General features: G+C 42.3%; 1 protein-coding gene across 2 annotated transcripts in view; it reads left to right on the top strand.

Annotated features, from left to right (window-relative positions):
* Positions 1-1,016: 1,016 nt before the first annotated feature.
* TMEM163 (transmembrane protein 163) overlaps positions 1,017-16,097 on the top strand; it is an 86,918-nt gene continuing 71,837 nt past the window's right edge. The window contains exons 1-2 of one of the 2 annotated variants that reach the window (XM_063400955.1): positions 1,035-1,414; positions 6,344-6,463. In XM_063400955.1, the coding sequence (XP_063257025.1) occupies positions 1,261-1,414; positions 6,344-6,463 (274 nt within the window). In that variant the 5' untranslated portion in view covers positions 1,035-1,260. Of the gene's footprint in view, positions 1,415-6,343; positions 6,464-16,097 lie in introns of both variants that reach the window. The other variant, XM_063400956.1, reaches the window with a different exon arrangement.

The following is a 16,097-nucleotide window of genomic DNA, read 5'->3' as shown; positions in this document are numbered from 1 at the left end:
AAATTAAAACATTCTGGTAATAATGTTGTACTGACCATTTTTAGGCAGGTATTCCTAAACTGCTACAAAACTTTTTGTAAGGCTGACATCAGCAAGATTCTGACAGTTCATAAAATCATGTCCCTATGTTGGCATAAATATTAATTTCCTGCTGGCCTTTCTGTACTCCCCAAATTCACTGATTTCTCAAAGGACAAAGGCAACCTGATCCTCATACAATTTAAATGGGGATTGTATCCTTATGTATCATCAAAGGACCGTGGCTGCAGTGTTTAATTATCTTTTGATATTTTCCTAGACAGATTTTTCAAGTCATAACATGATGCAGCTTCAACATATATCCGCATGCTAGTAGGCATGCAATTGGGAGACTGTGCTCGCACAAAGAATGCTTTGTTTATTTGCACTTCTCCATCTAGTCATTAGAAACCAGCACAGGGGAAGTAAGCAGCCCTGGCACAGATTGATCTGTAAAATTTGACATTTTTTGAAAACATTGCTGTGCTCCTGAGATTTTAGGGTGTTTCCCCTGTGTTCTCCTGCAGCCCTAGGAAAGGCAAGTGAGCAATCTGAGGGCAGCTCTGAACGCCAGCAGGTCTAAGCCCGTGTTTCAGCATGAGATGCTGTGTTCGAGGGCAGTCTGAAGGCAGCTCTGAGTGTGACAGCGGCGGTGCTGCGGGCTCTGAGGGGTGCCTGTGAGGGGATTCTGCTCTGATCCCAAAAAGGCCAAAGGCAGACGGAGAACGAGCAGATCCGCAGCAAAGGGGAGCCGTGTCTTTACCTGTGTGAGGGGAGGCGAGGCGGCCTCCCCTCGCTGCGCAGGGCCGGCACCCGCAGCCTCGGGAGCGGCGGGAGGGCTCCGGCTTTGGACAGTCCCTGGACAGCTCTCCCCCCTGAGGCTCGGCTCCGGGAGGAGGAGGAGGAGGCAGAGCCTGCCACGGCGAGGGGAGGCTGAGGAGGCTCCCGTTTCGTGAGCCGCTCCCGCCGCCGGCGGAGCTCGGCGGGGCGGGGAGGGGACGGGCAGCGCCGGGAGGCGGCACCGCGCTCCACCTGCCCCTCTCCGCCGCGGGCAGGCATGAGGCGGCCGCGGGCAGCGCCTGGCGCCGAGCACCCGGAGTTTGTTCGCCGCCCGTCCTCGTCTCCCTGATGCTCTGAGCCGGAGCCTCCTCCTCTCCCCGGGCTCGCACCCGGGCTGGATGCTCCGCTCGCTGCTCGCTTCCCCGCCACAGCCGCCGGCCGCTTCCCGCCGCCCCGCAAGAAATGGAGCCGTCCGCCGCCCCTCTGGACACCACTCCGGACCCCGCCATCGTGCAGCCCCCCGGGGCCAACCCGCCGGGGGCCCCCCGGGAGCAGCAGCAGGAGCAGCTGCGGATCGGGGAGAGCGGGCAGTTCAGCGAGGGGCTGGAGGACAGAGGTGAGCGCCCGTCCGTCCGTCCGTCCCCCGCCTTCCTGCACGCTGCCCTCCGCTGTGGCGAGCCCCACCACCTCCCCTGGTCCCGAGGCGCCTGATACCCACCCAGACGGCTCCTCCGACTCCCTCCCCGCAGCATCCTCCCGCTCGCTCTCCCGGACCCGTTCCCTCCCCATGCCGCTCCAGCAGCCCTGCCTGCCCGCCCCCTCCCCGTCAGCCCCGGCAGCCGCACGCCGGCTCTTGCCCCCCGAGCTCCCCCCTCCAGCCCCGCTCGCCCACCCCTCATCCCGCCGCTGGCAGCCGCTTAGCATCCCCCCGCGCCGCCCTCGAAGCTCTGCCCCGTTTTAGCTCCCGTGCGAGCGCTCCGCGACAGCTTTGAAGTATTTTTATAAACTCTATTCGTGGCTGTTCCCACCTCGCCAGAGAAGTTGCCCGCCTGGCGGCGGAGCCGGCGGCACATGGCCCCACGGGCAGCGCCCGGGCGAGGGGCGGGGGCCGGGAGGGCCGGGGAGGGCCGGGGGTTTCCTCGGGAGGCCGCTGAGGTGCCCGGGCCGGCGGGGTGGTCGCAGCCGACCCCGGGCAGGGGCACAGCGGGGCCTTTCTGGGGGTCCGCCCCAGCCGGGCTGGGGGCTGAATTCGGGGCACTTGTCTCACGCCTTGTCTCCCTTCCCCCACTGAACTGTGCGCTTCCACACAACTCGGGTTTTTTTGTTATTTACTTAAATACCTGGCCAGGGACGGAAAGGTGCCTGCTTCCAAACCGCGTTACGCTTTAGTGCCAAGCACACCATCCATCTCGGACATCTGTTCAGGGCTCACTCACCTGCCGCCCACAAAGGCGGCTGCCATTTTAACCCTCCCCACTGCCCTGTCCTCCACAACGCCTCCAGGCTCCTCTTCCACACAATTTGTCCCCATCTTTTAATCTCATCTATTGGCTTCCCTTAGCCCTCTCTGCTGCCTTTTCTCCCTTTTCCATTTTGCTTTTAGCATCCAGGAGTCCCTTTTGTGTTCTCAGTCTTCATCCATAACCCCTGTACATGTAACCCCCTCCTGTACTTGCCCAGCTTCCCGAAGCCTGTGCCTGCTCTCAAATCGTGAACACAAAGTAGAGGAGTGAGGGGGAAGAGCATTCAGCACCTTCCTGACAGGTTCCAGTCCTGCTGGGGCTGGGAACAGCCCTTACTCAGGGGATACCCTCACTGTCCCTGCCACCGGCTGAGGACAGGCCTTGTGCCTGCCTGAGGGCAGGCTGGGGCTTCAGCTCTCTTTTACACGAGTGAGGAATTTTGATTATGGTTCAAACACAGAAGTTTGGTTACAGAAAATTATAATCCGTGCCCAGTATGACAGAGCTAAAGGTGAAAGCTGTCCCTTTTGGCATTAAGGGTAATTCCATCTAGTGTCTGTTGTACCCAACCTATTTGTTTCTATGAGGGAGATGAAGCTAAAGCTGCTGCTTTAATTTTCTTCTTTGCCTCCATGCTCTTTCTATGGCCCTTGCAGTACTTTTCTTTCAGCCTTTTCTGTAGTTAGAGATTCCATCTATACTAGGAAAATTGTAGAGGAAAATCTGGTATGCTTTTTGCAGGTTGTCCCTGTTGAAAATATGAAATCTGTCCTTTTAGATTGTACTTTTTCCTACAATCCTTTCCAATGAATCATACCAGATCCAGTTATAGAGATGATGCTTCCATGTTCGCTAAAAATAAATACTAACCCTAAATTTTGAAACAAGATATTTGCTCTTTCAGAGCCGGATCCAAAATCGGTGATAATTTTGTGGATGGGACCCTTAAATTAACATTCTTAGGTGAACAGTTTTTTTATTAGCCTTATCTCTTCCACAATTTCTAACTTGACATTTTAAAATGATCCCTTAGCCAAATAGAAAAGTACTTCTGGTAAGTCAGCATATGGTAAAGAATATCCTAGAATCACTTCACAAATATGCCAAGCTTGTGTTCTGCAACTGTTAGGCAGGTTTTTTTCTCCTTCTGATTTTTTTATGGGAAGAAAATCTGTTAATATGTGAAAATGCTGAATGATAAATTAAAAATCCAGTTAATTTAACCAGTTCATCATCTTTTTTATACCTTAAGGATATCCATATGTTAAATAAATTATTGGCAATAAAATTACTCAATATGTTAATTTCAGGGCGGAGAAATTTCATTTGTAGATGCTAGCTCTTTATTTTTGTAGCAGTACAGGTCGTAGTGAAAGATTAACTCCCATCCTCTTGTGGATGCTTAAAACTCGCTTTCTTATGGTCAGAGAAAAAATATGGAGGTTTACCTTGTGAATTTTGTTCTTGCGTGTAAATTAATGAGCTGTTGTTGCTTCTAATTAATTTTTTATTCTACGGGCTTGGTAGTCACGTGAATGGGTTCGTATTTTTCTGTGCTGGCCTCAGGACACCCATAAGAATTATATGATCTTTCTTGGGGGTGAAAATTTCAAATACAGAAGATGTATTTGAATTATTTCAAGAGGGAAGGGATCACATCGCTGTCAGCCAGAATATGCCAGCCATTTTGAGAGACAGAGAAACACATCCACACACAGAGCAGAAGTGGTTGAGTTTTGTAAAGATCGCAGTCTCTGTCATACTGGACACGTGCTTGACATGTGAATAGTAATCAGGAGTGCTGCACTAGCTCTGGGGCTTATTATTCATTCCTCAGTTTAATTAGGATATTGTTTGATTTGTAAGTATCAACTGTGTATGTTGGGCTTCCCAGGTAATAGTGAGCTGTAGCCATGAATTAAAAATGTCTTAAAAGAAAGAAACAGGTGGGGATATCTGTCATTCTGATCTGTGTTTATTTGAGGTTTGAAATACTGAGAACCAAAATTGGCCGAGCAAATCTTTGCTTTACGTTCCAAAAAGATTTGGACCATAATTTAAAATCCTCGGTTTGGGGAGGGGACAGGAGCGGTGAATACACAAAATGTGAGATGTGCTTTCTCCGTGGTTTTATTAGTAGAAATCCCTCCTATGGTTCAAGATGTGTTGTTGAATTGCCTCATTCCAGACAGGAATTAAACTGTACATCATTATATATAGTAGCAGAAGATAGGCCAAACATTTGTGGGGAAAAAAAATCTTCACACAAATGCAAGCAGGCATATGAGAAATATCTGAGCAACACTATCAGTAAAAGACTGAAACCTTTTGGAGTTATCATCTATCAGTTTTCATGCATTAGACAGACAAAGAATGCACATAAGAAGAAATAGACATAATTTCAATATAGGGTCTGGTCCATGCAAGTTTGTAGATTCTTTTCCATTCATAAAGGGGGGAGTGTGTAGCACAAAGTGTGATAATATTTTAAATTTTCTAAAAAATACAGTACAAGCATGAAATTCTCACAGTGGCTTTCTGAACTCCCATAATGAAACTCTCTGTGTTTTACTGTAACTGAGGTGTAATAAGAATAAAGAATTTTTCCAGGACAGCATTTATGCCACTAATTATGCTAGGATTACAACCAGTAATTTTAACAGGCTCCAAGTGGCAGAATAAAATCTGATGGCTCAAATTTGACCACCCCTGGCTGCCTGCCCCTCTGCTGACACATTGCTGCCCCCGAGGCAGAGAGGTTTGATTCAGCTCTGAATTGATTTCAAAACCATTGCAGTTTTCAGCCAGTATATTACAGTCAGTTGAAATTAATATCTGTAAAGGTTAATAAACTTGGTTAAATGTGGTGTGGATTCAGGAGAACACTGAATCCAGATCAGATTCAGTGGCAATAGCCATCAGAGAGAAAACTGGGGAAGGTGAGGATAGTAACAGCTCCAACTCTTATGTTTTAATCTGATGCTGAGTCTGACAGAGCCCCTGTTCTCCACCCTTTATCTAAGACTTTAGGCCAGCTACTCAAAGTCGTGTTGTTAAACCAGTGTCTCAGTTCAATGCATTCAGTGCAGACAAATCTCTCTGAAAAGTGCTCATGATCTGAGAGGAGCCACCCACATCTTCTGGAGCAGCTCATTAACAAATTTAAAGCCATCAGGTTTACTCTCCAGTTAGGCAGATTTGAACTGAAACTTGATGGTGAAAAAGAATGTGTGTTTCAAATTGGATGAATGTATTAAACATAAAATAATCAGAATGAGATATACTGAAGGGAAATATGTAAAATTCTGAATGCATTTTAGAAGTGGCTTAAGACTCAGACTGAGAGAATAAAAACCAAAGAATGTTGTTAATTTATGTTTAACCTGCATTCTCTGTGATTTAAGATCAGTGGACAAAAGACTTCCACAGACTGAAAGCATCAAAAAAGAGAAAAAGCAATAACATTCCCTTGTGTTCAAGAGCCTTCTGCACTGATTGCAGCAAGGACAGAATTGGTTCTTCAGTTAGTTCTAGATGGGAATGTGTTCTTACCTCAAATGAAGGACAAGGTGCTTCAGGAGGCTTTTTCAGCTGCTGAGGCTTTGATTCTGAGGCTTGCCCACTTGTGCTTTGATGATCAATATGTGCAGAGTACCCCTGAGCACTGGGAGGTTATTCCACGGGGACTGGTGAGCAGGAGCCTTTCTCCTTTGTTAATCAGCCCCAGGATCCTCAAGTTCTGAAACAAGTTTTGATCAGAGGGAGTACAGAACTGAGCCATTTCTTGTGCAGAGGTACAGGTGGAAATCATAATGGTCTGTGAATTTCCATAACTGGAATGCAGTGCTCTTTTTAAGGGATTGGTGTGTGGGTCTTTCTGTGTGTGCTTGTGTGTGCTCTCTTGCTTATATGTTTGGTCTGGTGGCCTCATTCCCTTAACCTTAATAATGTGAGCATTGATTCTGTATTGCTTGTGTGTGTAATATAGAATGTAAATGTGTGTTCTAGGGCTGAACTAACACAGCTGTGTTTTTAAAAGGAGCAATGCATTGTTCATACATTCTTTGCTTGTTGCTTGTCAGGTTTACTAGAAAGCAGTACAAGGCTAAAACCTCATGAAGCTCAAAGCTACAGAAAGAAGGCATTGTGGGTTTCCTGGGTCTCCATTATTGTCACACTGGCTCTTGCAGTGGCTGCTTTCAGTGAGTATTGGGAATATTTTAAATCTTCACACCTCTTTCTTTTTGTTTTTCTTTTGGTCTCTCAGAATGTCTTTCTTTGCGGAAGCTTTCTCATGTTTTTTTCTTTGCAACTCCTAAAGAGGTTTCTCTCCAGACTGCCTGTGTCTGCATGGTGCTTATAAATTAGTAAAACTGTTGGTTTTTTTTCTGCAGAGTGTAGGGTTGTTGAAGGTCGGAGAAAGAAACGGGAGATGTTGATTCCAGCTAGCATTTATGCATGTGGAACTGTTCATTTTGGAGAACAGTGTAAAAATCATTATGCAGTGGGTTACCTTTTACCAAAGAGGTCAAATATGACAATTAATCTGCTTGGGATTTGTAGTGGGAGTGCTATAATAAAGAATAGTGAATTGTAAGGGAGAAATGTATAATTTATCTATATTACACTGACAGATAACCTAAAACAATGCTAATCTGGAAGAGAAATTCAATTTTCTTTTTAGACCAGTGTTTTTCTATAAGTTTCTTGACATTTTTCTAGCTTACCTTTAAACAAAGAATCTAAGTGGGGGAAAAAAATCCAAACTAAACCCAAAACACTTTTACATGTAGGGAAAAAATTAAATCTATTTCTTTTATTTCAGAACAGGAAAAAAAATGCAACATTGTGTAAATACAAATTTTAGTTCAACACAAACTTGCAAAATGCAAGCTTTTTATTTTGGGCAATTAAGTAACACATTAAAACAAAAAGCAACATGGAACGAGGAACAAAATCTTTGCAGTGACACATTCTCTGTTTTACAGAAGGAAAAATCAGAAGTGATTGAATTTATGCTTTAATACAAACAAAAGGAAGGGTTTATCTAGGAGACATCAAAAGACGTCTCAAAACATAATTCTTAAGCTTGATAAAGACAGACTTGTATTATTTCCCCCCTTTTTTTGGAATCACAGCAGCATGTCTTTTGTTATTCTAATCTGCATTGTATGACCTGCTGCTGGAAGTTGGTGTCAGCTCCCAGGAGAGGTGATTAAAATCTGACCAAATGGTCTCTGAAAACTCAACATATATTACTCAGAGCAATTTATATGGAAACACAGGTACAATAACTTGGTTCAGAAATAGGAAAAAAGAGCAGGAACACTTAAAAGCAGACTCTGACACTGTAAGGAGTTTGAATCTTAACAAGAGAGTGAAACAAGTTTCCATTTTGTTCTGCTTCATGGAAATACAGTGGTCTGTCTTTGCTACTGAAGCAACATAAAGGTAAATACCATGCTACAGAATAACCTTGTTACCCATTAACACTGTACTTCTAAGGAATATTGTGATATGGCTTAATATTGTTTTTCATTTTCATTTTTCAGGGTTGTAAGAATTAAGTGTAATATAGATAACTAAAACTGTGTCTTTTAAAAGGATCCTTAAAAACAAATTTTTAAGATTATTTGGGCTGAATTATTATTTTTTTTCTTTCCTTATTTTTGGCTGCTGCTCTGGTAGTGTGTAGAGAAACAAACAACATCAAAGAATGTAGTCCCTGTCTGGATATACTGTGGCTGCATATTCAGCTGGAGGGGGTAGGCACTGAACTACTGAAATCAGTAATTATATGTTTTTGGCATGTATCTTTCCCCATGGTTTGCTGAGACTAAATTTATGAAGAATAAAAGAGGACTCAGCAGACAGATACACATTAAATCTGTATGGAATCTCTTAATAGGTAGTTGGCAGTTAACTTACGTGCCACAAAAGCATTGCCAGGGCTTTTCATGCCTTTACTTTTAAAATTTTTCAGTCCTTGAAGAAAATACAGTGACTTCTGGGATCCCTTTGCTGTCCCTGTGCAATTTCAGAAGTTCTGCTCATTTTATTGTCTCGCACTGGCTGCTCCCTTGCTCAGTGCTGTCCTTTTAGCAGGTTCCTCCAGCCAATCTATGAGTTGGGAGAGGTGCCAGGTGACCAGGGTTTGCTGCCTGTTTGATATAAATGTCTAGCTGTCACTTTGGGGTATCTGACACTGACAATTCTTTGCAAACAACTGCTATTTAAAGCATCCTCTTTCCATTTTACCTCCTGTCTGTGATGGTGAAGTGTTAGAAACACAGCCCTGATATTCCATTTCAGTGAAAAACGGGGACCTGTGGTGGTAATTGTCAGGCTACACTGACTATTCTCACTGCTCTTCCTGACTCCCCTGTAAATTCCTCATTTAAATCCCTGTTTTATCCCCTTATAGGCTTCAAAATGCTTTCTTGCAAGCGTATCCCACATGATATAGCCAAGATACTAGGCCAGGGAACTGAAGTTATTGAAAATTGTAGGAAAAATGCTAAGGGGAGTAGGGAAGTAGGGAAGAAGTTCAGGAGCCTCCTTTTCCAACCAAGGGTTTGTAAATATACTTCCTTTGCTTTTTTATGGTCCACTCCCCATCCTTCCTTTCAAGGCTGGTCTAGTTACCTCCAAAAAGATATTTTTCCAGCGTTAGTGTAAGTTGGAATGGTTTGTCTTGACTGATATGGAGTGTTTTCTTTTGATGGGATTATGGTGCTGCCCTAGTTGAACTCTGATCTTTCACTTGGTAATGTTGAAAGAGACTGAAAAATCTCCTGTTGATCTGAATACATGAAGTAGTTTCCTTATTAGGTAATGTTTATGGCAAATGAGGTTTGAGATCATAGAATCATAGAATTTTAGGTTGGAAAAGACCTCTAAGATTGAATCCAGTTGTTAACCCAGCACTGCCACGTTCATGGCTAAACAGTGTCCCTAAGAGCCACATTCAGAGGTTTTTTGAACACTTCCAGAGATGATGGTTCCACCACCTCCCTGTGCAGCCTTTTCCAGTGCCTGCCCACCTTTCAGAGAAAGCTGAGCTAGGCTGGGCTGGGCATGGAGCAGAATGACTGCTTAAGGGAAAATGAAGTTGTCACCTTTCCTTCACTAATATTGACAAGTAGGACTTAGACCATGAAATCAGCTTTTCCACTTAGCTGAAAGAGCAGATCTCTCACTGTCAAGGACTTAATAAACTTAATTTTACTGCAGAAATGCCGTACTTGTAGAAGACCATTTGGAGGTTCCAGCTGCTGTCTCTGCTGCAGTTCCTGCACTCTGTGGTGACCACTGTGGTCTCATGGCTCTGGGAGCTGTTGCAGATGTTGCTCTCCAGCGTGAAATTGCACAAGGCTTCAGTAAAATCTCTATAGACCTAAATGTGTGAGATCCTTGAGGTCAGTGGAAACCCACGTGCCATCTTCAATGTCTGAAAATTTGGTGCTCTCAAAATATTCTGGCACTGTTGTTTTGGGCATTATTTTCATGATCAAATGCCTGGTGAATAAATTAATTTTGCTTTTCATTTCAGTGCTGCCTGAAATATGCATACCTGTAGAATTCTCATCAAGAGTGGATTTACTTTGTTATAAATATATAGCAATAAACAGTCTGAGCATGATAAAATTTATTAAAATGAACATTAAATTATTCCTTAGCACCCCAAGTAGGTGCCAGAATAATAATTCTAATATAATTATTTCTGGATTACAGTAATATAAGAAAAGAATGATAACAGAGAAAAGAATGATAACAGAATAAAAACTTTTTTTTTTTCGGTGTATATCTGTGTAGTGTAAGGCTGCAGTCATTTCCTAATAACAGCTATTATTTCTTTCTGTAGCTGCAGTATTGTGTGTTCATACTGAGCCTAGTTTAAGAATCATAACAGAGAACAAGTGGAATAGAACTCCGGTGTTTTGAAGCCCATTATTCTTAGTTTCTTGACATTTATGTTACTAAAGCATAATTTTGAAAAATATACAAATGCAGCTTCTGCCGCTGCAGCTCAGTTTCTGCTCAGGCAGCTAATCTCTGATAATATTGTCAAAGCAGAAAACAAGCTCGTTCTGTCTGGTATTTTTTGTCCAGTGTAGACTTGTGATTCACAGAAAGCAGCGTGTTCATTCATCTTCCTGATCTGATTAGCCAAAATTGTTTCACAGTGAATGGAGGAGCCCTATCAATACATCAAAACAATGTATAGACCAAATTCTGCACTGAAGGCTTTCTTTGTGGTGGGAGCCTGAGAGAAGGTTTAGAATGTGTGGGTTTGTAAATGTGAGCTTTGTGAAGGGCTGCAGCCAGCCTGTCCCAGCGTGGCCAGGGCAGGTCTGCATCAGCCCTGGTCACTGGGACAGGGACAGCAAAAAGTCAAATCCTGGTAAGTGTTCAGTCTGGTGTAGTGAGAGGTGCTGATGTTTTGAGGAGGTGAATTCCATTTATCTGGATCAAACCTCAGGTGGAAACTCAGTAGGTAGAGTTCTGTGTGTGGGAGTATTTTACAGGATTAGCTGTTGGCCCACAAATAAGATATTAAAGGTAAATGCAGACACTGACATTCTGATTTTATATAACTATTTGTGTTTTGGAATGAATTGCTGGAAAATGATCTCTCATAGTGAGCTTCCACATGCTGAGAGGCATTTTGTTTGAAATGTGTGGTGCAAAGGCTGAAAAATTTCAGGGTAGGTTTTGCTTTCAGATTAATGCCTTATGCTAATTCAGATTCTAGCAGTTATAAATGCCAACACAAAGTTAGAAATCGTGTATCCAGGCCCACTGTTTTCATTGGAATGACTACACTGAGTCATAAAGTCTCATATGGGTTGGCTATAGGACATGACTGCTGCTTTTCCTCTTCTCTGGTGCATGCAAATGAAGTTGCATGGGACAAACATTGAGCAATTGAAATTGTTGTCCTCTCATGTGGATGTACTGACGTAATCTCAGACAGCTGAGATGGGGAGTGACTGTATTAATGTATTGATGGATATATCATTTTCTCTGTGGCCCATTCCTATTCATGCTTGAAAAATTAAATATATGCAGGCTTTCCCTGTTGTTTGCACAATACTTAGTATACCCTGGGCACAGCTGTGAATCATAATAACACTACTAAAATAAAAGCAGGGGAAGGTTCATGGCTCTGAGGCTCTTTAGTTTGGATATTTAATTCTTGAAAGGTCACTAATTTTAGACAAATGATGGGCATTGAGCACTCAGACTGTGGTTAGAGTGTCTCATCTGGGAACCTAAACAGAACTCTCCAGGATCACAGAAAATGTGAAAAGTCTTGGTCTTTGTGTTTTCTCTTCCAGGAATTATACAGAATGGCATCTCTCTCTCCTAAAGACCTGAGAAGAGGGTTTTTTTAGATTTTTTTTCTTGGGTAGAGCACATTATGTTTATTCAGAAAGTTGCATTTCAAGTCACAATTCCATGCAAACGCTTAAAACCAAGTAGAAACTGAATACAGAATAAAGCTCCTCCATGATGGTGTGCAGATCCCTCATTTTGCATGTTTCTCAGGGTGTTTAATTACATCAGCTACAAAAAGACAGATGCTTTGGGGCTGTAGCCTCTCAGAAGCGTTAATGAAATATGGAACTCAAATTCCCAAGGCAGAGGGCTGATATTGGTGGCTCTTGTGCTTCCCTGACATCCTCGTTACAGCTGCACCACCACAGGTGAAAATAGAGTTTGGTCCTAACCATGTTACACATAAAATCTAAAGGACAAAAAATCCATTGCCCGTGCAGCACTGGCAGAAGAGAGCCTTTTGTATAGGTCAGTCTGTACTTAATAATGACAAAATGCAATTTTCATTCACTGAAAATGAAATGAGAGGCCAGTAAGGGCCTGTCTATTTTTTTTTTCTAGTGATACAAAGCTCTAAGTGACTTTCTTGGGAGGAGAAAATAACATATGGATGTCAGGTTCAAGACTGATAGCTGTTGAGCAGAAGTGTGGGTCTAAAATCTGCAGTGCTTCACACTTCATGAAATCTTTTCCTTAGCTGGCAGGGAAAATGATGGTAGAAGTCTGTGAAATCTAGAACAGGCTAGATAATGATATCATGTATTTGAGCAGCAAACAATTAAAAAATTGTTGCTCTGGTGGAAGTTTGTTAAAACAGCTGAATTTGTGTTTAAATGCTGACCTTTAAAACACACCAGTCTGTTGTATTTTTACATTAGAAAATTACAATTTAATAAATGCTTATGTTAAATAAATTCTTTTCTCATGAGAGGAGATCATCCCAAAGAATTCTGAAATTAAAACAGGGTGATGCTGATGATGAGGGAAAACCAGCACTATAACATATGACTTCATGAAGAGTGAGAAATATCCAAGTACATTGTCCAGGCTGCTTAGTGTAAAAATCACAATCACAGTTCTTTCCTTTGTTCCCTTATTTTTCCTTCCCAAGGTTTTGTTGGGGTTTATTTTGTGTGGAAAAGATTGAAATGAGTCTGTGCAACATTTAGACCAGTAAGAACGGTAATGTCTTTCAAATGAATTAACATCTATGTTATGTAACTTGGGTAATATATGTAACATTTAAATTACAGCAGGAGGTTTTAGATGCTTGAAATTTGGTCTTCAGTTTTGCCATCAGATCCCTGCTTGGATTCTGTCAAAGGCAGCTCCGTGTTTGATGGTTCAGAGGTTCCAGCAATGAGAATAGAGTTGTGTAGCAAGGTGCAATATACAAATAAGTGTAAATAACTACGTGTAATTATTGTTAAGTAATTGTATGGATACCATGGATCCTACTCCTATCTCTGAGAGAATTCTACTGTGCCATGACAGGCAGGTGTAGGTAGAGGGTTAATTTTTCTTATGGGAAAAGAATTCAGCACAGAATGGGGAGGGTTTTGGGCAGGCCAATTGGTGCTAACTGGATGGTGAGGGGACCATGTGCCCCACAGCCCCTCCCTAGCTTGTAGTGAGTGAAAAATGTGTATCTTGACTAAAAGCAGATGGAAGTAGTTAGGGGGGAAAAAAGTAATATTAAGTTTATTGCGTGTGATTGGTGTTAACTGTTATCCATAAAAAACCTGCTTGAATTTTATGTGTAAAATTGAAAATGAATGATCCTCTAGCACAAGTCTCAGTTGTTGCTCTGCTGTGTTTGCTGCATCACGTAAGTGGGTGTGCATCTGCCCTTTGAAGGACCAGCCCTGCAGTCTGAAAAGTCAAATGTATTTTCATTCAATTGCTGTAGTATCAGTTCCACAAAGTAGAGCCTCAGCTGTTGCAGGCTTGTGCAAAGGCATGAACGTATTGACAGATTTCTTTATGAATGCCTGATATACCAATAGAATTTGGTTTTCATAGATAATTTCATGTTTTCTCTGCTCTCCCAATTTAAAAATGCACTTCTTTGCTTATTGGCAAAGGTGGACTTGTAATTCTTTGTGTCTATGTTTAATATTAATTGTGTAGTTTCACTTTGTTGTTTGAATTCTGTGAGTTTTTAAAGCACTACTGGATTCAAACTTCACAGGCAGCAGTGAAAGTAAAGAAAATCAGTGCACAGCTTTCTTCTTAGGTTTTCTTCGGCCAGAAATTTTAAAATATTCATGTTTATTAACTTAGTATGCAACAAAATGAAAGCAACAATATATAAACTTGTACCTCAGTTAACTTTTTTAATCACATTTATAACTTTTGCCTTAATGGAAACGTTGACAGTGCTTGGTGTTTCCTTTTTGGCGCTTATTGTCTGTGGTTTTTCAGTAACAGTATTTGAGTTCCTTTCATTGAAAGTGGAAATTTGTTAGATTTTAATATTTCCCAGTACAGAATATTATTTGTAAATGACTCATTTTATTAAAACTGCACTGTAGGAGGACTTAGTAAAATAATCTCATAAATAACATGTGTTCTTTACCCCGAATTCGAGCTCCCAGCAGCTCCATACTTTGAAGCTGGATGTGAAGCCATGGTAATGCTCAGTGGCAAATGGGAGTTGTGGGGGGATACATGGAGCGGTAGCAGAGAAGATAACAGAGAACGATAAATAAACCAAAATAACAGGTTGTGTGAATGGGTGGCACCACCCCTGCTGAGGTCAATGACCCAGTCTGAGCTGAAGGACACTTTGGTTTCTGAAAATACCACAGAGCATAAACCTCCTGTCCTGGGCACTCCTATTGGTCACGTGCCGTGACACTTTGTGAGAGGAGGCATGTAAATACTGTGTGAAAAATCCAGTTTGATAAATCTAAAGGTTGGAGAACTTTGATACGTTGGACCACTAAATGGGTGGTACAACCAGGTCAAACTAGTTTGGTTTAAATGGACATTATCACAGTCTTTGATAAAGACTGAAACAAGAAGCCTGGAGGTTGGGAAAGACAAGATAATTTTTAATGGAACACTAACCTTCATTTGCAAAGCAGTCTTCTTCAGAAAAACCATAAAGAGCTCCTGTGTATCTCTTCTGACTTTCATGTGTAACTTCCATTTTTCCTCTGGATATTGCAGAAAAAGGGACAGAGAAGCTTATCTTCAGAGTTCAAAGAAGCAGATTAGTCAGTGCTTAGTCAAAAAAGGATGACCAGGAATAACCAGCTGGTATTTTGCTAGACAGAAGAACTGCAGAGGAAGTGGGATAGTCTGACAGATACCATAAAAATAGGTAGACAAGAGGCATCTGCCTTCCAGGAACTGTTGCAGGATAAGTGGCTTTTGGCACTTGCACCACAAGCTCTCCTTTCTGGAGAGATCTCTGAGCCATTTTTGTGCCAGGTGTGATGCTGAGAATGAGTAACATCTACTGCAGAACAAGATCTTTGGCTGAATCCTAAATGGAGCTTTCTCATCAGATATGAGGATTGTTTATCTCCTGCTATTAAAGATTTTGCTTCAAGGAACTGTTAACTACAATGTATCTTTTCAGTATATCAGAGTGAAGAGAATACACATTTGAGTGCATCATCCACATTCTTTAGTCAAATATTTTAATGGCCAAAGAATGGCAGTATTTCCCCAGGCTCTGAAAAGAAAATTTTTGGAAGAAAGATTTATTATCATTCAGTGGGAGCTTTAATAGGATGGAAATGCAGCCTGCAGTGTCAGCTAGGATGCACAATTGAGAAAAAAATTAACTCTATGGGTTCTCACTCTGGTAGGGAACGATAGACAGGTTAAGGTATACTTGAAATGTTGATGTCAAATTCCCATTTAGTGTGAATTGAGCGTTGCTAACAGGTCCGTGGAAAGCACAGGGCAGAGCCAAGCACCCAGCATCACACCTGGCCAACACCACGGAAGCCAGAGACAAAACTGATGCTGAGTGCAGTGGTGGCAGATCCCTGCCTAAACACGTGGCTGAGGGGCTGTGAGGAAAGTGCTCACTCAGGAGGGAGACAGCCTGTACAGCTCTGGTTTATGGGGATCAATTTGCATGTGTGCTGAAGCGTGCTGCCAGCAGTGAGGAAGACAGATGCAAGGCATCAGTCTCAGCTTGTTGTGTAAAACAGGGCTGTGTGTATGCCCAGAGGATTGTTGTGTACCTCCCAAATTGATAGACATCACTATTCTCTGACTTGCTGCTGGGGCCAACATACATCAGGCTGTAATGTCTAACTATGTGGAACTAATGGTACCCAAAAGAGCCAATTCATCTGCTCATTTTTGTGGCACATTAAAAACTAATAGTAAACTCTGTCTCCTTTTCATTTAGCATGACTTGATATTTCTGTGTGTAATTGCCTGCAACAAGAAAAGGAGAGATTGTTTAACAATCCTCTCTAGACATGAAAAAAATAAGTCAGCAAATTAAATTATTAAGATTTTTAGTTA

Source organism: Prinia subflava, chromosome 6, assembly GCF_021018805.1.
Source record: "Prinia subflava isolate CZ2003 ecotype Zambia chromosome 6, Cam_Psub_1.2, whole genome shotgun sequence".
NCBI classification, from domain to species: Eukaryota; Metazoa; Chordata; class Aves; order Passeriformes; family Cisticolidae; genus Prinia; species Prinia subflava.
Note: the sequence above shows the minus strand (reverse complement) of the source record. Positions and strands in the feature narration are given on the sequence as shown.